Consider the following 23865-nt stretch of genomic DNA (forward strand, 5'->3'; position numbering starts at 1 on the left):
GTTACAAGACCCACATCCTCATATAATTTTTGGAGCAGTTGAGAAACTTGCTTGTGTAAATCATACAGAGGAACTTCACCATCTAAGAAATTTCATACTTATTGTCTGCATTCATATGGATTTATTTATTTCACACGCTATGCCAGTTTACCTTTGACTTAAATATAGAAAATGACAGATGTTGACGTTTTTGACGCCTATTATTTTATGTAATTAAATAACGGCAAAAGCCCCTAAAGTGAAAAGGCAAGGTGTGAAGCAAAAGAGGCTTCCCGAGGGTTGGCGCGAAAAAGAAGGGGAATATACCGGTCGAATATTTGAGTTGGTTGAATTGCCTCTCCACTATAAATTACTAACAAATCTGCCAGTTTTATTTCGCATAATTATTCTCTTCCTTTCTGTAACATTACTCTCTCTGTTCCTCCATTAAACGACCGAATTTACAGGTTAGGCTACTTCTTCTCTTTTTCATGCATGCAAGATCCCCTTTTAACTTTGCATCGCATTCCTTTTTCCAGTTTTGCATGTTTCTTGGATTAATGTTTTAACTATGAAACGTTTTTCTTCTATGCATCATGTCAATAAGGGGCTTACTCCATATTAGAATTGTTTAGAAACGAGCATTAAAACCATAGAGTTGCTTCATCCAATATTATTTTCATGATGGTGGATTATATGCTGGCCATTATTACTGGATCTATGTATCACATCTTATTATTAAATTATTTCAACAATCCAATACTGTTATATACAAATGAAAGTGGAATCTGTTTTGTAATCTTACATTAATGAATTTAGTTTTGCTCAACTTTTTCCCCTTCTATAATAAGCCGATATTTTCTTTTTCTTTTTTTGAGGATATTTTTATATGACACTGTTTATCTGAATATTTAATTATTTTTTTGCGCAGAGTTTCCCTGAACCTTCATGTTACTGTGTTCGTGTTGTAAATTTCTCTCTGTGGGTGTGGTGTGGGGTAGAGTGTGTTGTTCTAGTGGTTATGTCTAGAAAGAGAGACAAAGAGTGTTTATTCCAAAGAAAAGACAGAGTTATCCTTTTAGGGGTTTCACTTTTTTGCTTTTTCCCATTCTCATGGAAATTTTGCCCTTCTAGAATAAGAATGCAACTTTTTTGACAAATATCTTATCATTTTTAGTGTACAAAAATTGGTAAGATAATCGTTCAAGATTATGAGATCTATTGTGTTGTTTATCTCTGTATTCACTTTTATTTAAATTACTAGGCTAATCAACTCAATATCAATAGCCGTGAAGTTTTCTAAAGAGGGTAGGAAAAAATGGAGCAGTTGGAACTGTCCATTTTCTTAAGGAGATCAAACTACTTTTCTCTTTTAATTTTTCGTCTTAGTGAGATCCATGTAATACTTAAATTTAATTGCCTATCGTCATTCTTTGTTGTGTGTTTGACCTTTTTGCTCCAAGAAATGCATTTCTACTTTCCCCGCACTGATTAAGGATGACTTTGGCTCCTTTTTCTTTTTCCCTTTTGTATTCTTCTGGTTGTCATAGAATTAAATATGTTATTCAAGATGGCCGGCCATTATGGGAGCCATCCTATTGCCATCAGTGTAGACTTGTCAACTTGGTTTAGTCAACTCAACCAATAGAAACTTTTTTGAATTTCAGTCAGTTCTTGTGCATTCTCTCACTGTGATTCAATTCTTGTATAGGAAAAGAGAGCAGAGAAATAACTCTGGTGGATTGCAACCCTAGCTAATCATGGCCGGGGAACAATTAGGGGTGCTTAATGCACTTGATGTAGCCAAAACACAATGGTATCATTTCACTGCTATCATTATTGCTGGAATGGGCTTCTTCACCGATGCATATGATCTATTTTGCATATCCCTTGTGACTAAATTGCTCGGCCGCATATACTACCATGTGGATGGTGCAGAAAAGCCTGGAACATTGCCTCCTAATGTATCAGCTGCTGTTAATGGTGTAGCATTCTGTGGAACTCTTGCAGGACAACTGTTCTTTGGGTGGCTTGGTGACAAGATGGGCAGGAAGAAAGTTTATGGCATGACTCTTATGCTTATGGTTATTTGCTCAGTTGCCTCAGGTCTTTCCTTTGGCCATAGTGCAAACGGTGTCATGGCAACTCTTTGCTTCTTCAGGTTCTGGCTTGGGTTTGGCATTGGTGGTGACTACCCACTTTCTGCCACTATCATGTCGGAATATGCGAACAAGAAGACTCGAGGTGCCTTCATTGCTGCTGTATTTGCAATGCAGGGCTTTGGAATTCTAGCCGGTGGTATGTTTGCGCTTATTATTTCTTCAGCATTCATGGCTAGGTTTGATGCCCCAGCTTATGAGGTCAATGCAGTTGCTTCAACTGTCCCGCAAGCAGACTATGTCTGGCGTATTATTCTAATGGTTGGAGCACTTCCAGCTGCACTTACCTACTACTGGAGGATGAAGATGCCAGAGACCGCTCGTTACACTGCCCTTGTTGCAAAGAATGCAAAGCAGGCTGCATCAGATATGTCAAAGGTTTTGCAGGTGGATCTTGAAGCAGAGGAACAGAAGGTTCAGAAAATGTCTGAGGCTACAACCAATTCATTTGGTTTGTTCACTAAAGCGTTTCTTCGTCGACATGGACTTCACTTGCTTGGAACAACAACCACATGGTTCTTGCTTGACATTGCATTTTACAGCCAAAATCTGTTCCAAAAGGATATTTTCAGTGCAATTGGGTGGATTCCTGCTGCAAAGACTATGAATGCCATTCAAGAAGTGTTCAAAATTGCAAGGGCGCAAACTCTTATCGCTCTTTTCAGCACTGTTCCAGGCTACTGGTTCACTGTGTTACTCATTGACAGGATAGGCAGATTTGCTATCCAATTGATGGGTTTCTTCTTCATGACAGTCTTTATGTTTGCCTTGGCCATTCCGTATGACCACTGGACTCATAAGGACAACAGAATTGGATTTGTGATAATGTATTCCCTAACCTTTTTCTTTGCAAACTTTGGACCTAATGCCACAACATTCGTTGTCCCAGCTGAGATTTTCCCAGCCAGATTGAGGTCTACTTGTCATGGCATATCAGCAGCATCTGGGAAACTTGGTGCTATGGTGGGTGCGTTTGGATTCTTATATTTGGCTCAGAACCAGGACAAGACCAAGACAGATGCAGGGTACCCTGCTGGTATTGGTGTAAGGAATTCACTCATTGTACTGGGTGTGGTTAACTTTTTGGGTATGTTATTCACTTTCTTGGTACCAGAATCTAAAGGAAAATCTTTGGAAGAGATGTCTGGAGAGAATGAGGATGCTGATGCCGAAGAAGATCAGCCTGCTGCTCATAATAATAGGACAGTTCCAGTTTAGGTTGAGTCTCTACCAGATTTTCTAGTATGATGTTGTAAAACTAAAGTGTTTATGGTGTGGATCGTAAGACTGTTTCTTGTAAGTCTTTAGTTTAATTGAATAACTTCCTCAGCTTTGTAAATCTTTTGCAGCATATCATTATCTTCTTTTTTACGATTTGAAGTCAAAATTGTTTGGTTTGGAAATCTCCACTGCGCTTTGTTCTTAAATCAAAGTTCAGGCCCACTTGTTGAACCTTATATTAGCATTTAGTGTCACATTAAGTAATTCCAAAAAATGTTAGCTGTCAAGGATTCCTCCAAAGATGGAAGTTTAGATTTTTGTCAACCAAGAAGTATATATATATATAAAGAACTCTCAACCATTCGTATGATATAATCCAAAGGTTATCACTCAAAGTTGAAAACCAATGCTGCACATTTTTTCTTATATTTTCGACCTAATTGATATTCAGGATTTGCTTTGCTGCATAGCTGAACCTTTTTCTTATAATATCGACCTAATTGTCAGCAGAAATTTGTTGTGCCAGCCGAGATAATGGTGGATAGATTTTTAGGTTTATTGTTTCTAGCCCAAGACCAGGATGAGGCAAAGGCCAGATGCAGGGCACCCTGCAGCTATTGGGTGGAGAACTTTACTCATAATTTTGGTTAAAGTCAACTTTTTGGGCTCGATGTTCACCTTCGTGGTCATATTTAATGGGAAATCGTGGGAGACAAAAGAAGAGAGCAATTAAAATGAAAACGGGGGGCAGTGCCGCAAGGGTAACGTAAGAGATCCATAACAAGAAACCTTCTTTTTGTTTGTTAATGTCGTTTAATTTTCAGCTGTGAAAATTCTTGTTGCCAAGCAAGCAAGTAGTTTAGATTCTTAGCTGTGTGTAGATGGGGTGAAATAATTGATAGCAACAAAACCACAGAAAAGAAATTGAAAAGAGAACATCAGTTGGAGATAAATCTATATATATGATAATATGTTCTGAGAGCAGCAAACAGCAAGGAACCAAATTTCACCAGCAGATGCCAGTTATTCAACGACCACTCATATACTATTTTTCTTTAGAGAATTTTGAATATAGCTCATTTGAAGCAAGGGCCAAAAGTTCATTTGTTGCTAACCAGTAGCAGATTTTTTTCTGCCAAGGAAGGAACAGCAAACTGCAAATTTTTTCAATTAGCACGGTCTCTGATCACTTCAAGATCCATTTCTGTAGGGTCAGTAGCCTGAATCTCGTAGTGGATACCTTCCAGCTCCCGTCTAAACCTATCCTTAGATGTGGCATAAAGCATCTTGGCTCGGATTTTTGAGGTTGAAGGAGACCTGTTTCATTAATCATGAATACAACTAAGAATGAGATCCTAACGAGAAAACTTTTGAAGGAGATGAATAAATGCCAGAATAATGCTGTTGAGAAAATGCTTAAATAATGATGGATCACCAATAAGAAATATGAAATCCTTTAGTTTATCCCAGCATTGTTATTGTCATCATGAACAAGCTCAAATAATTACATTTGTCGTAAATGAAGATGGTAATGGAAGTTTAGTTTAGTCTAGAGTGAACATAACAACAAATAGCCAATTATCAACATGAAAGGACACAAACAATAGCAAGAAATTCTTTTGAGGTTTAACTCATGGAACTAACAAAGCAAAACTACACCTTCGATTACTTAACAATATGTGATTACGTTTAAGTCAAGTTATCAAAAAGAAAGGAAACAGATGTGATCAACAAGGCATTAACACAAGCACCATACCAAACAGGTATCAATTTTGTGCTTGGAAAAGAAAATTAATAAATCAGATCCCAAATTTCCTGATGTCAGATTGTCACATTGAACAAGGATATTTCATTTTTCAACACAGAGCAACAATCAAATTGAAAAACCTTTAGAAACTAAAAGGAAAAGAAAACTAACCATGCAATGAAGAATATCTTGCTCTTTTGACAATTATCAGAAGTCACGAAGTCGTAGTCATATACTGCATATCGGCAATCATTCTCTGGCAAAGATGCAGTGAAATCATCATAAGTCTCAGCTGGGCCACCAGTCTTATCAACCAAAACCTCCTTTTTCTTCTCATCAATCTTAAATGTCACATAACGGTGAGCCTTCTTCCTCTGCAATTCCATATATGTTTTCTTGCTGTGGTCGGACACGCCCATGCCAGACGTGGCATTTGGCTGAAAGAAAAGAGCCAATTCAATAAATAGTTCAATTGAACAGATTAAAACTTTATACAAGTGTGTATTCACAGATAAATTAGCACCAGCTGTTTGGTCCTCTTTTCACCCTCTCCTTTTATAATAAATTATTGAATCATGGCACGATCAATATGAAAAATGATAAGATTCAAAAGAAGTAGAAACTTGATTGAAAAATAAAACTAAGTACTCTACCCTGCAGGGTGCTGAAAATATGAGGTTTGTGTCTGTCAACTACGAAGTTTCTAACTAGGTAGGTTGTTTCAATAAATTAGCAAGTAAAAGATCGCCACCCAGATCTACCCAGATTACGTTTATTGAAAAGAAATATAATTAACTCAGCTCCATCCTAGCTTTAAAGCAGGAATATTTGTTTCAACAAAATTAAAGAACCCATTAACTACCTATTAAGCTCTATATCTCAGTTCCCATACAAACATGCATAGTTGTGCACAAAAACCATAACTTGAAAACAAGGAAACGAACAACAACCATAGAGAAGAAGGAAAAAAAGACTTACTCGACTTAGTCCTCTGAAAGACATGGCAGCAAGACTGAAAGAGCAGCAATAGTATACCCTCTAGTTTAAATTTAACGAACAAGAACACAGCAGAATATAGAAACTAGAAAAAGATAGCCAAGTTTAATACGACTAAACTAAATAAGAAAAAGAAAAAAAAAAACTAAAAATCGAGCAGTGGGAAGAGAGAGAAATTTGTAAAGGTGGAATGGGAAGCTTCGGATTGTGAGGAGCGTAGTGAATAAAGTTAAGAGATAGGTTGATGTTACAGAATACAAAGAATCTGTGTACTTTTTCGTTTTTGCAATAAAGATTATGAAATGCAGATAGGACAAATGAATAAAGGAAATAGGTTATTAAAAAATAAGAAAAAGCATTATCTAATGCCACTCAGAAGGGGAAAAGCAAATGATATTTGTATTGATGCTGGGGGCGGTGCGTAGTATCAACGCTTCTAATTTCTATGCTTGCCGACGGGACCACATCGAATTTTGTGAAAATTATTTCTATTTTCATGAACACAAGTAAAGATAAAAAGAGATTATTGAAAGGGATGTTGACTAGCTAAGCAAACAACATCTCATCCGTCAACACACTGGGACCCTCAGATTCATCTGCTTTGCACGTGGTGGAGACAAGTGGACGTGTGACAACATTCACTAGTCGCCGCGTATTTTGTTACGGAAGGCCCAGCTTACTTTTACGTTATTATTATTGCTCTGTCACACTCTTATCTCATGCCACGTTAAATCCGTTCGGCAATCAAAAGTAAAGCGCAGGTTTAAAGTACTTTAACAACAAAGTTATGACACCGAACAATTTGTATCGAAAATATATATCGGTCTACACGTATACGTAACTTAATTTTTTTATCAATTTTTTTTAATAAACAGTTGTTCATCAAATAAGAACAATCATTCATTCATCAAATAAGAACAATCATTCATTCATATAGACGATCACTCATATAGATTTTCATTTATATTATATAGACGGTCACTCATATAGACTTTCGTCTATATTATATAGACGGGATTCATATATTAGAGATGGACATCCTCATTTAAAATACGTCTGTCTATAATTAAAATATAATAAAAAAATTTATAAATATTAAGAACGGTCGTTTATTCGTTATGGACAATAATCCCTTTATTTTGGACAGATATCCATAAATAAAAGACATCAATCTTTAACTAAAATATAAAAATAAAAAAAATAAAAACTTTGGAGATGGCCACTCATAAATTTTGGACGATCGTCCCTTACGTTTAGACTGAAATGGACGTCAGCCCCTTACGTTTAGACGGTCCGTCCATACTTTTAAAAAAAAAATATATATTCTAAACCTCTTCTTCTTCGTCTTCATTCCCCATCTCCTCTCTTTTTCTTCATCTTCATTCCCCATCTCCTCTCTATCTCCTCTCTTCTTCTGTGCCTGGTAGATTGATTCACTAAAAGAGATCCCTCAATCCTCTCTGAGGAGCATGGTTTTTATCTGGTTGATTAAATATCATTGGTATCATCATAATGAGCTTACTGTATATCCTGATCATCACTTTGGTTTTTGTTCTGACCTGACAGCATCTTCTGGATGTACCTGCAGACCATGCATATTCTAGCATGAACATGCATTAACTAGAAACTTTTGACAAATCATTACATTACCCAACAAGAAGGAGATTAATTGGCTTTTCTGGAAGAACCTTTCTTCTTTATAACTTCTATGCTTTAGTTCACCTCTGCTTGTTGTCATCTCATCCAATAGCTCAGCATCATAGAATTCATTTTCATTGTCTATTATTCCACTGTCAGGTGTTTCATTATCTCACACACTTTACCATGCCTATGAGTGGAAAGATCTGCAAAGAACAAGCAAATAATAGAAGAATAAATGACAAGAACACCGAAAGGATTTTCAATAAAGCAATATAAACAGCCCATTAATTGAAATTGGAAAACTTCATAGTCATCTTGGATAATGACCCTAGAACCCAACATTCATCTATAGAGAAAGGTAAGGAAACGTACCTTGGGTGAGAGACCGGTGAAGCTTTGGAGCTCCAGCAATTTCTTCATATTCAGCAGCATCCAGTTCCCGAAGATGACTAGGGTGGAAAACTTTGGAAGGATGTGCTGTCTTATGCTGATGAGAAGGAGAATGGAGGGGGAACAATATTCCAGCTATAGGTATCCATGTTATCCCGAAACAAACCAGAAATACAATTTGGAAGAGTGTAAACAAAGCAATAATTTGAATGGTACCACCTCCACAAATGAAGCAGAACACCCTCCAGAACTCTGCCAAATTCCAAGCCAGCAGAAAATAATCAAAATTAGGAGGGAAATATTGAATTTTGGCATATTAAATGAATAGCGAAAAATTTTGAGACACCATGTATCTACTGTTATTCTTAGGTGCATGACTTACTTGTAACGTCGATCAGGGGTGATGAAGACATCATACCTTTCCCAGAACTGATTACCTGGTGACTGTCGATGGCCATGTAGGCAAGTAACCCCAAAGAACTGAGGTAGGTATCATATTGATTATGGGCATAGCAAACACTGATAGACCTACAAGTAATGACTGTAACTGTTGCTACTTACCTTTGCTCATTAACTCTAACAGGCAAGTATGCATCAATGTGTTTCTCTGGATCAAATTTTCCTTTTTCATTTGCTCCATCATCACCTTTCATCACAGCCTCCTTTAAGTGCTCCAATTCTTTAGCTACTGAAGAAGTTTGCTGCAACTCTGATTGAGTTGGAGAGGCATCCATTTCTATAAAGATAGCCTGCATCCTTCCATAAATTTCTAAGTTGTTTTCTTCTCGTTTTATGCACTCCTTGGCACTCTTCACCATTTTCTTCCGTATTTGCTGAAAATCACAAGCATCTGGTCTAAGAGTTTAAACAGATTTACAGATGTATTTATTATTTGGATTATTATAACCCTTATGTATTTAAAAACTTAGCAAAAACAACGACATAATAAAAGTTTGGAAAATCAACAAAGCACCCTCACTAATCCAGTCACTGTCGGTTGTTGGTAGCCGGCAACCTAACGGTGCATGGAAGGCAAGAAATGGCTAGACATGACAGATTTGGTTATCGATGGCCATTGACGACTATAGACGTGACCATTAACGGCCAGATCTAACACAATCTAGCCATTTTCGACCATATATCTGGCTGGAAATTGTCATATCGATGAATGACGACCATTTTCGGCCTTCCGTGCGCCGTTTCGATAGCGACGACGGCTGGCCGCGACAGTGGTTGCTAGTGGCAGGTGGGTGGGGCTGGTGGCTTGGGTGGGTTGTAATTTGTTTTGAATTTAAGGGTAATTTTGTCCAAAAAGTTAATTAATTGGGGTGAAATAGTAAAAACCATGTTCATGTAAATAAATTTAAAAATAAGGGCATTATTGTCCTAAAATTTTATTAATAAAGGATAGAGTTGTAATAAAAAAATTTACCCTGATAATCTTAGAATACTTAAGAAAATGGAGATTATCAGATTACCTCAAATATTACTAACAGTAACTACTATTGTTATTTGAAGATTACCGAAATCTTATATTACTTGAGAATCAAATGCGGTAATCAAATAATATAAGATGACATAACTCCAGTAATCCCACATTACCCCCAGCCAAACGCCCCCTAAGTCTTTTTAAACAAATTAAATTTGTAATTATCCATTTGTCTCAAATGTTCACATTTTAAATTTCCTTGAAAAAAAAAAATCAATGCTCCGTTTGGCTTATTATTTCTACCCATATTTCCAATCTTATTCCCCAAATATTGTTTGGCACATTATTTGAGAAATATTAGTCTATTTTTAATTACTTTTAGACCCCTTAAGTTTATTAATTTTATTAAATACCCCCTAAAAAAAGTTTAAAAATTAACAAAAACACCCCCATCCACCAATACTTGCCAGATTCTGGCAACCACCGCCGGTGGTAGCCGGAATCTGGCACAACGGTCTACACCACCACCAGAAATGGCTAGTAATTCAATGATATGGCCATCGTTGACAGACAACGACGACCATATCTTTGGCCGTCGCTGACGACCAAAGATGGACATTTGCGGCCGTCGACGGCCAGATCCATGGTGGATCTGGCCGAAAAAGGCCATATCAACGCCGTACCTGTCAGATCCGATCGGTCTGTGGTGTCACGCAATTTTCCGGTCAGATTCCGACGGTGGTGGCCGGAATCTGGCACTGCAGGTGCTATGTGTGTTTTTGTCATTTTACAAAATTTTTATTTATTGGGGTGTTTAGTTAAATTAGCAAACCTAGGGGGTTTTTTTTTATAAATTTTTAAATTTTACCTCGTAATACTCTCCTGTTCAACTATCTAATATTATTCTTAAAATTCTATTCAAAATAATAAAATAAACAGACCCCAAAATTTTATTTGATCCAAAAAATAATTGGGCCTATTTTTGAAACATTTTGTTGATGTGGGGAAGAACTATCCTTTGTCGAGTATCTATCCGTCAGTGTCCATTGGATTAGCCCCAGTACCCACCGGCCCATAAAGCCCATCTTTATTCATCAGATTTTGGCATAACGTGACGCAATTAAATCTCATCATAGAGGACCTAATGGTCTTAATCCGTAAAACCCAAAATTTAATTTTAACCTTGATTAATTTAGAAACAACGTATAAAAGGGGTTTCCTTTCGAAACAAAGATTCGTGGTCCTAATCCTAATTAGGGTTTATAAGTTTAAAACCTTTCATCACTGATCGTTAAAATTTTCCCGCGAAAGATGGATCCTGATGGTGTCCTCTTACTCCCTTTCCTCGATCTCTTTGCAATAAGGAGAAATATGTTTATTCAATACTTATTTTAGTTGCTTTTTTGTTGGGTTAAATTCAGGACAACGAACCCCAGCCAGCGCATCGGCAGTGATGGCTTCACTTCTAAGCAAGAGAGCCAAGCTTCTCGAAGAGCTACGTAACATTGAACGACAGGTGAATCCATTATTTTCTCTTGTGGTTTTCTACATGTATTTGAGTTGGGTATTTCTGTATTAAGTTTTTCGAGACTGCCTTATAGATTATGGGGTTTTAAAATGAGATTGTGGGTTTACTCAAGTTGGAGAAGTGTTGCATTGTAGAAGTATAAAAAGAAAAGGGTTGTTAAAGTGATTGGCTAACCTCTAAGACTGTTCGGTTCCTTCTTGAATGCTATTGGTCCTGTTGGCAAACTAAGGTAGGCTTGATTTAATCTTGGAAGTCCAATTGTGATGCTAAATTTTATGGCATATAGATACCGTGTATGAGGTAAAAGTTCTATTGAAAAAAATCATTACTCAATGCTGATCTCTTCCTTGAAGCTGATCTTAAGAAGGATATTTGGTTATAATTTAACACAAGTGCTTTCACTTATCAGTTCAAGAGTTTTACCTTGCTCTAGAAAATAGACCTTTGAAAGTTCTACTAATCATAATATCCCTGACTGGCAACTTGATACATGTTACTAGCAATAGCTTTTTCTAGCATTAGGTTCTAGACACATAAGTAGTTCACTAGTAATGTTTTATTAATTTATGAATCATCAGCTATGCTGAAAACCTCATGCTTAAGGCGTGTTCTGAGTATGTACACAAGTCTTTTGAAGGGCTCCTATTCTTATCTAAGAATTTTCCTTGATGATACTGATTTTGGTTTTCTCACCACCCTACTGAGTTTGATATATATTTTTTTTTTCTTTTCAGGTCTATGATATGGAGACAAGTTATTTACAAGATCCAAGCCAATGTGGCAATGTATTGAAAGGTTTTGAAGGGTTCTTATCTTCATCTAAGAACACTGCACTGTATGGAGTGGCCATTATATACTTTCTCTTTCATTTCTTCTACTTGAAAAGAATAAATTGTCCTGCCTTATCTTCTGTATCTAAAATTATAATCCTAACTAATTTCATTGATGAATCAGTTGTATTTTGTTGACTTCCTGTTTTTTTTAAGAGTTGTTACGTCTTTATAAGTTTGCGTGGTTACTTTCCAATTAAAGAGAATGAAATATGAATAATATATACATAAATTCATAGAGAAAGAGAAAAGAATGATAATTCATTGTCTTTTGAAGTTTCCATTCACAAGTCATGTCATACTGAGAGACCTTAAAATCACTACATGTTAATAGGCATAGATTTAGGATGACTGGTTCTAGATATATTATGAAATAGAATAGCTTGATATATGCTGCATTATGAACTTATTTGAACATAACTATCAATGCTTGTGGCTGCAGCTTGAAGCGGTCAAGGAAGTTCCAGCCTGAAGATAGGCTCTTCTCTTTATCTTCAGTCACCTCACCAGCAGTATGTATTCTGAATTGTAAATGTTTAGTAATATAGAAAATCCCCAAGCACTACTTATGCAGTTTTCTTTTAAAAATAAATTAGGAGGTTGTACTGAATACTTCTTTATGGGGTTTCTCTTCAATTTTTCTTTCCTTTTGTCAGGCTGAAGAGCAAGCAATTGGACGAGATGGTGAGCCCATATATGCAGGCTTTTGAATCTTTTCTGTCTTGTCTTGTTATTATTTTTTCTTCCTTTGTATTAACTGTAGATGGGAGATCAGACTGTGGTCCAGGTCGGTCTAAGGGTGGAGGTATCTTTGGGAATGGGCAGTAAGTACTTTACTGTTTTATTCTCAGTAAAAGTATTATGGTATTATTGAGGCTCAAAATGATTGATAACTATGATTAATATATAGCACCATGATGTCTAAAATTATATCATCAGTGATGTGAAACATGTGTACTTAAACTGTTTTCAGAGGTAAACCAAAGAAGGGAAGAGGCGCTTCAAGAGACGCAAAAAGAATCAGGCATTCAAGTGAAGATTTTGACTATGATGATGATCCTGATGTGACTTTGTAAAATTGGCATGTTCATTGCCCCTTTTGTGCGAGATCTGCTGCAGCTGGAGCCTGAGGCAGATTGTTTTTCACTTATAAGATCCTGTTAATGGCAGAAATTACAATTGCTCGGGCAAGGAAAAACTTCACTTGACTGATGCAAAAAGGAATCATGAACTAACTATAATGATCTGAGAGGCTGTTCCTTCGGCAGATACTATGTTAATGGTAATATGGTATATTTCATGGCTTCAGTTGCCTGACTTGATTCTTATTTGTTTAATTTATAGAGAAAGATTGAAGGATGAAGTTCCCTTATAATTTGTGTTAGGTTGGAGCTTTATGAACATTGTCTGTAGCAGCAAGGACTATTAATGTTTGTTCCCGCTCTGAAAGCCAGGTTGAAGTGCACTCAAATTTTAACCAAGCAATAGAATCACCTGAACTTTTGTCTGATATTGAACCAGGGACGGGGTCACATCACAGATGCTTGGCACCTTTCACTTGGTAGTAAAGTGAATTGAAACTATCTTCAACGAACTGTTTACATTTAGATTGAACTAGGCGATTGATCTGCATGTAACTAGTTGAAGTTATAAATAATTAAACTTGCATATTATAGAACTATATTAGTATTGATGCCGCGAATCTAATAGATAAGAAACACTTGAAACTCTATTAGCTCAAAATGTTAAAAGCTTAATGGGCTTTTGTTGATTAGCCTAATAAGCCGATCCATGAGATCCACCAAGCACTAGCACTATATCGTTTCGCATTTGCCTCTTAACAAAAAATAATAATTAGAAAATTATTTAAAAAACAAATTCTTATATCGGAAACTCCGAGGCGACCGTGAAGGCGTGAAACCCTCTTATCCTACGCTACACTCTTCGCACTGGTTCCAGTGTCCATGAACCTACTGGTATTTATTAATATTTATTAATTGGCGCACTTACAAATATTGAATAATAACTGAAACTAAAACTAAGTCTAATTCCCTTTATTCCGTGTTTTTAAGGAGAAAATCAACTTATTAAAGAAGAAGAAGGAACCAGATAAAACTATGGCGATGGAAGACATCCCAGTTGACTGGTTTGAGACTTCCAATTCCATCACGCGCCACTACCAGTTTAAACCCGATGGCTATCTCTCTGTCAGTTTCTCTTCCCATTTAACAATACCCATGTTGCAATTCCTTCTTTTTCTTTAGAAAAAAAAAAAAAATCATTTTTATTTCTTGTAGGTGAAGGTTTTGGATGACTCCAGACCAGTGTACCATAGGGCTGTTGAATCTTTCTTAAATAAATTTTTCCCATCCGGTTATCCGTACAGGTAACTCATTTTGTGCAGAGGGGCACTAGTTAGAATAACTTGTTTTTAATTTTTTTTTTCTGCTGCGGTTATATTTTGTGGGTGTTTTATATTTGTAGTGTGAATGAAGGGTATCTTAGATACACACAATTTCGGGCTCTGCAACACTTAACCAGTGCTGCATTATCAGTGTTGTCCACTCAGGTCTTTATCTCATACTTTCAATGTTGCCAGTAATTATTAATTGTGCTTCTAATTGTTCTTGTTCGGTATGTACATGCAAGAATTGCTTTGATATGGGACGTCGTTTCTTGGTATTCTTACTCTTTTGCAGTCACTGCTATTTGCTGCAGGCTTGAGACCCACTCCTGCACAGGCGACTGTTGTGAGTTGGGTAAGTTAAGTTGTTATTGCTTGAATTAATGATTGATGTCTAGCTGTAATTGCATTTTCGTTTAAGAATTTTTTTTTTGTGTTGTTGATGAGCAGATACTGAAGGATGGAATGCAGCACGTAGGGAAGCTTATATGTAGTAATCTTGGTGCTAGAATGGATTCAGAGCCAAAGCGTTGGAGGATCGTAGGTTTGCATCCTGACTCTAGACATTGTTACTTTCTCCTCTTTTTATACTTGCTTTTCATGCCTTAACATAATCTTAATGGCATGGAGTTAGCTCTGTGCTATCTAATATCTATGATATTATGACTTTTATAAATGTCTAACAAGAAAAAGATTCTACCTTGCAGCTGATGTCCTCTATGACTTGGGCTCTGGCTTGGAAGTCCTTTCTCCTTTATGCCCAGGTCTTTTTCTTGAAATGGCAGGCCTTGGCAATTTTGCGAAGGTATGTGCTTTTTTCTTTAATTTGGTTTTCTCAAGACCCAGCTTTATATTTTTCCCTCAAAAGTTTTAGTAGTATGTTGAATTATTATATGATTTTCGTGGTTAGCACCATTAAATCAGAACGAAAATGAGAGCGAAGTTTGCTGCACAACTTGTTTTGATTTCCCTCCTTTTTCTTTTCTGTTCTTTTCTTTCAAGTTCATGGCCACTGAATAAATTCTTACCCTTCAGTTTTGCAGTTATTGATATCTCTATGTTGAAATTTACTTTAATTTTCTATTTGATAGGGCATCGCGGTGGTTGCAGCAAGAGCAACCAGATTGCCCATATATTCATCATTTGCCAAAGAGGGGAATCTCAGTGACCTATTTGCAAAAGGGGAGGCCATCTCAACTCTTTTTAATGTTGTTGGCATAGGAGCTGGGATTCAGATGGCAGCTACTGTTTGTTCATCAATGCAAGGAAAGGTATTCACTTTTTGATGAAAATCTATTTTCTTTTGTTAATAATGTACTTTTTTGATCTCTTTTGTTAATAATATACTGTGCATGAAGTTAGTTTTATATTGATGCACTGGACTTCAAATATTATCAGTGATTTACTGTCCTATTGTTTCTTTACATACGACATGTATGTTATCAGTGTTGTTTATGACTTCTTCTGACCTGAAAATTGAAATATAAGTACCAGACGGTGAGAACATAAAATCAAAACTTCATATTTTTAAGATGAACTGTGTTTTCTGTGGTATTATATGCATTTATTTTCCTTGAAATACTGCATGAGTCTGATTGTTGGGGCGTTCTGATGTGTATCAGATTGCCTATTATATCCTATCCATATGGTGTAAATTCCTGTTGTATAGCTCTTCTTAACTTGTTTAGGTTAATGTAGCCCAAAAGTTGTTTCTGGCAAACAACTTTTTTTCTCCTATTTGAAAAGCCTTTAGGAAACCTAAGAATAATGATTTACCGGTCCTTATTCTCAAATGAAATTCTGGGAAGAGAAACTATTACCTATTACTATATGCTATTAAATTTATTTCACAGTCTCATCTTTGTATAGGAATTATGTTTCTCATTTGAAGGAAGAACACTGTTGAGATTTTGGTTCATGTCTTTATTTGACATTATCTACAGTTAAGAGGATTTCTTCTATTTTTTGCGTAAATTTACCCATTTTAGCAGCTACTGGAGTTTTTTTTTTTTTTTTTTTAATTGGCATGCTGCCTATTATCAGCATTTTACTGGAGGAATGGCACAAACAAAAAAATTGGTCGACAAAATTTTAGATGAGTGGTTCGCATTCCAAACTTGTGACCATGAATATATTCTTGCAGTTGGTAGTTGGGCCCCTTCTTTCGATCGTACATGTGTATTGTGTCGTTGAAGAAATGCATGCTGTTCCTGTCAACACATTGAATCCACAGAGGACTGCAATGATTGTGGCTGATTTTGTAAAGGTATGTTGAATGAAAACTGTGCTCATTGGTGATTTTTTTTCATCTCTCTGATTCTTGATTGGAACTCAATTCAGACTGGCAGAATATCTAGCCCTGCTGATCTAAGATATCGAGAAGATCTCTTATTTCCTGGTCGACTTATAGAAGATGCTGGCAATGTAAAGGTGGGCAGGGCTCTGCACAAGGTTATCAAGCCTTCAAAACTTGAGGAATTAAAAGAGATATTTGGCGAGGAGAAGTTTGTTTTAAATCGTGGAAATAAATGGACTGACATGGCATTAGAGCACAATGCTACAGGTGAAGATGCATTGAGGGGTTGGTTAGTTGCAGCATTCGCTGCCACCATGGACAAGTCTTTCCATGATCCAAGTACTACTGTGTTGGTAGACGCTTATGAGAAGATGAATAGCGTGTTCACCCCATTTGTGACTGAACTGCAGAGCAAAGGATGGCATACTGATCGTTTCCTTGATGGAACAGGTAGCCGCTTTGCATGGTAGTATTTTGGGATTCATGGGATATATATGTTGTTCAAGGTAAGAGATTTTAATATTTAAATTGAGTAGAGTAAATGCTGAGATGGTTTTGGCCTTTTAGATATTGTAACTTCCATTTGGTTGATTATATTGATCCAATGTAGGTCAATGTAATGAGCCTTAATTGGCCTGATGTGGATTAATTGAAGTAGAATGATGAATGAAGTTAGTGAGATTAGGAAGTTGATGGTTATAGAAGTCAAACCATACAAAAGAAGAGAAAGTTTAGCATTTGATGAAGAGTATATTACAGAGACATGAAAATTTGAGCTTACTTATGATCGGAAGAAGGCCAAAGATTTATGATGTATTGAGGACTAGGACTAGGTCTAGGTCTTTATTTTTATTTGTCTTGGTCTACCAACATGGTCTTGTCTTGTGAAAGATTAAATTGATGATTAACATTCATCTAATTGATCATAGTCGTTATAATAACATCAGCATTGATATTTATAGCTTGTCAGCTTATGTGAAAATTTCAAGTATTGGGCTCCACTTATCAATTTAATTCTGCATTTTGAACCGACTATGTATGAATATAAAGCTTATGTCAATGTGGTGAAGTGAAGTTCCAAACGAAGAAAAAAAAAAAAAAAAAAAAAAGGTCAGAATGAGCTAATGCTTCATCATTGTTGGACCTTTAACAAACAAAAACCATAACTAATTATTGTTTATTGAACAATTGTTGAATTAAAAGAGCTCCACTCTTGTTATATTTTATTGGTATTGGCTTCATTCAACCATATTAAAAGTATAGTAAATCTTCAAAAATTAAAATTACCATTAGTCAAACAGAGTGTGCCGTTGCACGCAGCAGCCTTTTCACCTTTTGAGCAGCCACTTTATTATAAAATCAAAAGTAAATCCACCCTGAAATTTTGGTGATCATGATGCTAAACTTTAATCACATTCTTTTTATTACGGCAGATGACTTCGTAGGTTTATCAGGAATAAGAAGATATGGCAATTTGAATGGGTTTTGGTTTTGAATGAATTGGTCTGTCTGAGGTGGGAAAACGAGAGAAAATCAAACCAAAAATTACTAAAGATTTGGAGCGTATAACATTATTTTATTCATTATATATAAAATAATAATTGAGAGGAAGAAAAGTTTTATGGATAACAAATTTGACTTTTATTCATTCTATTAAATACTTTTAAAAATTGAATATTATTTGCTTCAAGTGCTGTGCTGTTATCAATCATTAACGTTACTATCAAAGTATTTAGGTCACAGACTATAGAGTACAGTACTTTGACCATTCACATTCATTAATTTAAATTCTAACTTTACTAATTTCCGGTTTAAAATAATTAAAATTTAATTTAACAATCATTTTCATCAGGTAACAGTCAATTATACTATATGTGTTATCAAAATTCAAATTGATTTCCTATTACAAATATAACAATTGAATTGAACATCTATGTTGCATCGTACCAATATTTAAAACAAACTGAACAATAATGTTATTGAAAATCGAAATTTAATTGTGTTTAATTTCATTAATTAATAAATATTATTTATTTTGCAGATATTTTAATTTATGTTTCCAAGTTGATTAAAAGTTTGGTCAGCAATAATTTAATAAAATATTTTGTTTTGAGGGCAGTGGCGGATCCAGAAATTTCACTCGATGGGGGCAAAAAATAAACAAAAAAAAATTTGTGGGGGCAAAATGTCAAAGTCTTATAGGGGGTAAAATGTAACTAAATATAAATATTTATACCATCGAAGTTTTTTAAAGTTTGAGTGGGGGCCCTGGTCCCCACTCCTCATTAAGTAAATCCCCCACTGTTTGAGGGGGCAGTGCATGATGACATAATATTGTAGTGGAACTACAAATATACTCTTTTAAGATCTTGTTCACATACTTAGATTTTAATAAGCAAATGTACTTTGCGAAAAGAAAACTTTAGAATAAAAGATACCATTTCCAGTGTCGGAAAGCTCAAGGATGCAATACAACCAGAGTGTTACTGTCTGAGTAAGGTAAGAGTCAATATTTTGTTTACGATGGCTCCCCACAAGTCATAATAAGTTGGCTTAATTGCATTTCATTCTTCACTAAAAAGATGGCCGACTCTTTGGATTCAAGTAAAAGTTTCTCTTCATTATTATCACGAAATGGGACCATCTGCTTCAACTTCAACCTCCCAAAAACGAAGAATTCTGCAAATGAATTTCAATACCCATGTTTAAGACTTAAAGTTGATATTTGTACCCACATTCACATCTTAAAGTTGATATTTGTACCCACATTCACATCTTTTCAATGATTTTACAGCATTCCTTTCTTTCTTTCATCACCATTGATTTGGATATCTATTCATCCCTTCACATTCCACACCAATTACATACATATTCTCATTGTAATTTTCAAGTCTTTTAACTCAAACATTTTCTTATTTCAAACTTCAAACTATGATATACTTCTTTTTAACTTGAATTGACCACTTCTGCGACAAAACAATGCGACTTTATACCTAAATTTTTTCACCACTAGTTGGTAATATCCACTCCTTCTCACTTTCTTCTCTCATTTCAATATATATTCATCATTTTTTACTTTGACATATACCAAAGTTCCCATTTCCCAGCCCCTTCTTCTCAATCTTGACAAAAAAAGAAAAAATGTCATAACGATGATTAAATGGTAGTTGAAAATTTTGATATATTAGTCAAATAATATGATTTAAACTTTTAAAGAACATTATCTTTGAATTCTATTAATTGATTACAAAAGGCGGAGATGAAACAAACCAGAAGTGAGCTTGGCAGCCTTTTCGTCTGAGATAGTTCATCTGCTTCGTTGAAATTCTGCTCAGTGAATTTGCAAAATCAAACCAAAGAGTTTGCTGGCTCCGTAATTTTACATTCATTTGATTAATTTAAGTTGACCCTGCATATGACATTTATTTTCTGTCCCTAGTGATTTAGCAGAGGACCTCATCACTTGCCAGACAATATATTTGGCAGGCGAATTTGCTCAGCTCTTTAGGCCTACCAACGGCCAAGCTCTCCACTAGTCTCTTTCTTTGACCCCCCATTAACACTATTACTATTGCCAAATAACAAAATACTATAAATTATGAGAAAAAAAATTATATCTTCAAACAGTGCTCATCTTCAATTATTTATCTATTGCACGCTTGTGTCTCACATGTGTAAATGTACTCTAACCTAATTTCAATTTCATGACAAATCTTAGTACTTAATTGAAATCGTTATCATGAATTTAATTCTTTGTAAAATCCATGACCGTTGATTTCAAAGACTCAAAGGATTAATTGAAGTGCGTGCAAACTGACCTAAACACCCTCGAAAACCAAAATAAAAAAAAAAAAAAAATTACACATCAATTCATGGCACCCTTCTTCTTTGTTGACCATATAACCCAAGTTTCAACATCATTTTCAATAATAGAGTCCTTTTAGGCTTCAACATTGTGCTCATTAGGAAGATTTCTCTTATCTTTGAAAAGAAAGAGCACACTTTTTACGAATACCTGTAAGAAAAATATACTGGTCAGATTATGACCAAGTAAACATAAATTTCATTTGATTTGACAATTGAATCCAAATTGCATGAATTTAAAGTTGATGCATATGTACATCCATATGCCAATATTTTAAGCATATCCCACGTGTTGATTGATCATCCGACAAATTACATCACTACACCCCACGAGAGAGAGAAAAAAAAGCCGAGTTCCTCGAAATTGTAGGTAGAAATAGAATTGATTATGTGCCTTTTGAACATCAAGTTATTTACTTTTTTATATGCAATTTCAATGGTATGTTTTGGACTTTTTTGTACCACTGCACTATTACTTGGTGGCTCTTGCTTCTTTTATATATATATGGAGTTTCATGGCCAAACATTCATTGTGTTTTGCTTTGAGTTTCTGGGTTCATCGTTCAAGAGTGAATACTAATCAACAAAAGGTTACTTTTCCTCTCCAGTAAAGAGTTAGAAGCTCCAGAATGGTGAGAGCTCCGTGCTGTGAGAAGATGGGATTGAAGAAAGGTCCTTGGACTCCGGAAGAAGATCAGATACTCATCAATTACATTCAACTTTATGGCCATGGAAACTGGCGAGCGCTTCCCAAACAAGCCGGTAATTTCATATAACCTCAATTTCGTCAAACCCTTGAACATGTTAATGCTACTTTTCAGAAAACTTTCTGTAAAAGTTTCTTTATATGATCGAGTTTGTGATTTCTCTTTCCTGGGAATTTCACAAAATGCTTACTTCTTGATATCATTTCCTGGAAATTTTTTCAGAAAGATGTTGATTGTTGGTTTTAACATACTACTTCAATCTTTTTCAGGTTTGTTAAGGTGTGGAAAGAGTTGCAGGCTGCGGTGGACAAATTACTTAAGACCAGACATTAAACGAGGAAACTTTAGCAGCGAAGAAGAGGAAACCATCATCAAGCTACATGAAATGTTAGGAAATAGGTATGTAATCTCATCTCCTGACTATAGTTTTCTTGAGAATACACAAATAAGAATCTGTGATTGAATTGTCAGAAAAAAAAAAATATTAATTTACCTTGATTTAAATTGAAAAAAATAAGAGCATATGTGTTTGTTTTTATTATCAGAGTACAATAATGGTTCAACAGTAGAAGTAGACAAATAATATAGGTTTAGAAACATGTGGGACTGAGAAGATTCCTTGATGCGAAGTGTTGATATAATTATAAAAATTAAATCACGTTTTCCATAGCACTCAACTACTGCTAGACAAGATTAGCACTTTGAATGGTGCAGAAAAAAATCTTTTCATGTGACACAACAGAGAGTAAAGAACAAAGGTTTTACATCATTTAAAAATTCTGAAAGAACAGGATCATCCCATTGTTTAATTCAAATCCTAATGTGATTCTTTCCATGATTTCAGATGGTCGGCAATTGCAGCAAGATTACCGGGAAGAACAGACAATGAAATAAAAAATGTATGGCACACCCACTTGAAAAAGAGACTCAAACAAAACAAAAACCATTCCACCACCATGTCCATGAGCGATGTTTCCAAGCATAATTATAACCAAGACGCCAAAAAGGAACAAGAACACGTGAATATAAGTATCCATGGGAGATCCGAGAGCACAGAACATATTAATCACNGCTAGACAAGATTAGCACTTTGAATGGTGCAGAAAAAAAATCTTTTCATGTGACACAACAGAGACTAAAGAACAAAGGTTTTACATCATTAAAAAATTCTGAAAGAACAGGATCATCCGATTGTTTAATTCAAATCCTAATGTGATTCTTTCCATGATTTCAGATGGTCGGCAATTGCAGCAAGATTACCGGGAAGAACGGACAATGAAATAAAAAATGTATGGCACACCCACTTGAAAAAGAGACTCAAACAAAACAAAAACCATTCCACCACCATGTCCATGAGCGATGTTTCCAAGCATAATATTAACCAAGACGCCAAAAAGGAACAAGAACAAGTGAATATTAGTATCCATGGGAGATCCGAGAGCACAGAACATATTAATCACCATGGACCAGTCTCTTCTTCACAAGAGTGTTCGAGTGAAGTTTCGTCCGGGCCTAGTGTTGATCATAACATGAGCAATAATATTAACAACAAATGCATGAAGATGGAGTCGTCTTCATCAGATCAAAGTTTGCTTGAAATAATAGATGAGAATTTCTGGTCTGAAGTGTTGTCAGCTGATAGTTCAGTGATGAACGCAGAACTACAATTTTCATCGACTCCGGTTGCGGCGGCTACGATTGAACCACTCAATAACGGTTGTAATATGTATGATAACATGGACTTTTGGTACAATCTTTTTACTAGAGCTGGGGAGATACCTGAATTACCAGGGATTTGAGCAATGACTGTTGGTTGTAATTTTTTTTTAATATAATTTTTTGGGTGAGAAATAGAAAATTTATCTTCGAAAGTATAAAAGAGCATCAATTTGTAATTAACAAAATCTTGGTGATTGATCAAAATCCATTATAACCTTCAACAGAGGCATGCTCCCATAATACTAAACAATTATATAATTCATTAATGATTTGATTTGATTTGAAATGATATATTTTCCATAGCTTTATTTAACTTTGACATAATGAGGCAAGCGATTGGCCTTATACCAGGCTGTTTAATTAGTAGGGATGAATTTCGTATAAGATTTGGATGTTTACATTATTATAATCCCTTAATTAATTAAATGAGAATGTGGGGATTCCATTTCTTTTGAAGAAGTGATGTTTAATAAAAGTTTCACGTGGTGCATTCCTATATATTTTTAAGGATAAAATCTTAAAAGATTTGGATGATAGTTACATCCTTTGTATCCATGTGGACTACTTTTGCAAAAGCATTCACAATACTTACTTTAAAAATGATTTATTCTTGTTCTAAATTAAGGATATATAAAAATGATGAACATGTGGTTATTTCTTAAACACATTATCAATTTAATTTGTGTGTTTTATGACAGTTGTTGAATCGGTGGTAGTTTTATCTTCCCTAATTCTTTGACATGAGGGTTATCGACTGGACTGGGCCTTTCTATCAAGTCTTTGAGGAACGGCTCGCACCCAAATCGAATAGGGTTCTAAAACCCTCTTATTCATCTACTTTCATTTATTATCATTCCTTCTTCCAATCACTATTTTTACGCCATTAATTTTAATCTTACCCATATAATTATATTAAAACTTATCTATTTTTATGCTATTAATCTTACCCATATAT

The 23865-nt window shown here is 35.3% G+C and overlaps 5 protein-coding genes across 7 annotated transcripts; 4 read left to right on the plus strand and 1 right to left on the minus strand.

The window, feature by feature from the left end:
* Positions 1-235: 235 nt before the first annotated feature.
* Positions 236-3518, plus strand: LOC116109485 (inorganic phosphate transporter 1-4). Of its 2 annotated transcripts, XM_031395698.1 has the most exons (3): positions 236-446; positions 911-1169; positions 1691-3518. In XM_031395698.1, the coding sequence occupies exon 3, from the start codon at positions 1740-1742 to the stop codon at positions 3354-3356; it is 1617 nt and encodes a 538-aa protein (XP_031251558.1). In that variant the 5' UTR covers positions 236-446; positions 911-1169; positions 1691-1739; the 3' UTR covers positions 3357-3518. The 2 variants fall into 2 exon arrangements, with proteins under 2 accessions (XP_031251558.1, XP_031251557.1); XM_031395697.1 differs by lacking the exon at positions 911-1169.
* A 779-nt stretch (positions 3519-4297) lies between these two features.
* LOC116109501 (actin-depolymerizing factor) lies at positions 4298-6368 on the minus strand. The gene is made up of 3 exons (XM_031395716.1): positions 6085-6368; positions 5278-5543; positions 4298-4676 (listed from the first exon to the last, which is right to left on the minus strand). Exons 1-3 carry the CDS (start codon positions 6106-6108, stop codon positions 4526-4528), a joined length of 441 nt encoding a protein of 146 aa, XP_031251576.1. The 5' UTR covers positions 6109-6368; the 3' UTR covers positions 4298-4525.
* A 4410-nt stretch (positions 6369-10778) lies between these two features.
* On the plus strand, positions 10779-13401 carry LOC116109492 (chromatin modification-related protein MEAF6-like). 2 transcript variants are annotated; one of them, XM_031395707.1, is made up of 7 exons: positions 10779-10886; positions 10984-11078; positions 11825-11925; positions 12363-12432; positions 12577-12604; positions 12684-12744; positions 12894-13401. In XM_031395707.1, the coding sequence occupies exons 1-7, from the start codon at positions 10874-10876 to the stop codon at positions 12994-12996; spliced, it is 471 nt and encodes a 156-aa protein (XP_031251567.1). In that variant the 5' UTR covers positions 10779-10873; the 3' UTR covers positions 12997-13401. The 2 variants fall into 2 exon arrangements, with proteins under 2 accessions (XP_031251567.1, XP_031251568.1); XM_031395708.1 differs by having other exon boundaries at positions 12696-12744.
* Positions 13402-13545: 144 nt separating this feature from the next.
* Positions 13546-17575, plus strand: LOC116109491 (protein root UVB sensitive 2, chloroplastic). The gene is made up of 10 exons (XM_031395706.1): positions 13546-13896; positions 13993-14127; positions 14218-14306; positions 14405-14489; positions 14620-14679; positions 14775-14868; positions 15032-15129; positions 15416-15595; positions 16468-16590; positions 16665-17575. Exons 1-10 carry the CDS (start codon positions 13885-13887, stop codon positions 17088-17090), a joined length of 1302 nt encoding a protein of 433 aa, XP_031251566.1. The 5' UTR covers positions 13546-13884; the 3' UTR covers positions 17091-17575.
* A 3340-nt stretch (positions 17576-20915) lies between these two features.
* Positions 20916-23196, plus strand: LOC116109493 (transcription factor MYB4). Its single transcript, XM_031395709.1, has 3 exons — positions 20916-21246; positions 21461-21590; positions 22426-23196. Exons 1-3 carry the CDS (start codon positions 21114-21116, stop codon positions 22988-22990), a joined length of 828 nt encoding a protein of 275 aa, XP_031251569.1. The 5' UTR covers positions 20916-21113; the 3' UTR covers positions 22991-23196.
* The last annotated feature ends 669 nt before the right edge of the window (positions 23197-23865 follow it).

The sequence above is a fragment of the Pistacia vera genome, unplaced genomic scaffold, assembly GCF_008641045.1.
Source record: "Pistacia vera cultivar Batoury unplaced genomic scaffold, PisVer_v2 Contig581, whole genome shotgun sequence".
Classification (NCBI taxonomy): Eukaryota; Viridiplantae; Streptophyta; class Magnoliopsida; order Sapindales; family Anacardiaceae; genus Pistacia; species Pistacia vera.

Coding starts and splice junctions, on each gene's coding strand:
- LOC116109485 (XM_031395698.1), top strand. CDS start 1,740: ATGGCCGGGGAACAATTAGGGGTGCTTAATGCACTTGATGTAGCCAAA.
- LOC116109493 (XM_031395709.1), top strand. CDS start 21,114: ATGGTGAGAGCTCCGTGCTGTGAGAAGATGGGATTGAAGAAAGGTCCT. Junction 21,247..21,460: donor AGCGCTTCCCAAACAAGCCG/GTAATTTCATAT, acceptor AATCTTTTTCAG/GTTTGTTAAGGTGTGGAAAG. Junction 21,591..22,425: donor CATGAAATGTTAGGAAATAG/GTATGTAATCTC, acceptor CCATGATTTCAG/ATGGTCGGCAATTGCAGCAA.
- LOC116109492 (XM_031395707.1), top strand. Junction 12,605..12,683: donor GCAAGCAATTGGACGAGATG/GTGAGCCCATAT, acceptor TATTAACTGTAG/ATGGGAGATCAGACTGTGGT. Junction 12,745..12,893: donor GGTATCTTTGGGAATGGGCA/GTAAGTACTTTA, acceptor AACTGTTTTCAG/AGGTAAACCAAAGAAGGGAA.
- LOC116109491 (XM_031395706.1), top strand. Junction 14,869..15,031: donor AAAGCGTTGGAGGATCGTAG/GTTTGCATCCTG, acceptor TCTACCTTGCAG/CTGATGTCCTCTATGACTTG. Junction 15,130..15,415: donor GCCTTGGCAATTTTGCGAAG/GTATGTGCTTTT, acceptor TCTATTTGATAG/GGCATCGCGGTGGTTGCAGC.
- LOC116109501 (XM_031395716.1), bottom strand. CDS start 6,108: ATGTCTTTCAGAGGACTAAGTCGA. Junction 5,544..6,084: donor CTTTCAGAGGACTAAGTCGA/GTAAGTCTTTTT, acceptor CTTTTCTTTCAG/CCAAATGCCACGTCTGGCAT. Junction 4,677..5,277: donor AAGATATTCTTCATTGCATG/GTTAGTTTTCTT, acceptor TTAATGAAACAG/GTCTCCTTCAACCTCAAAAA.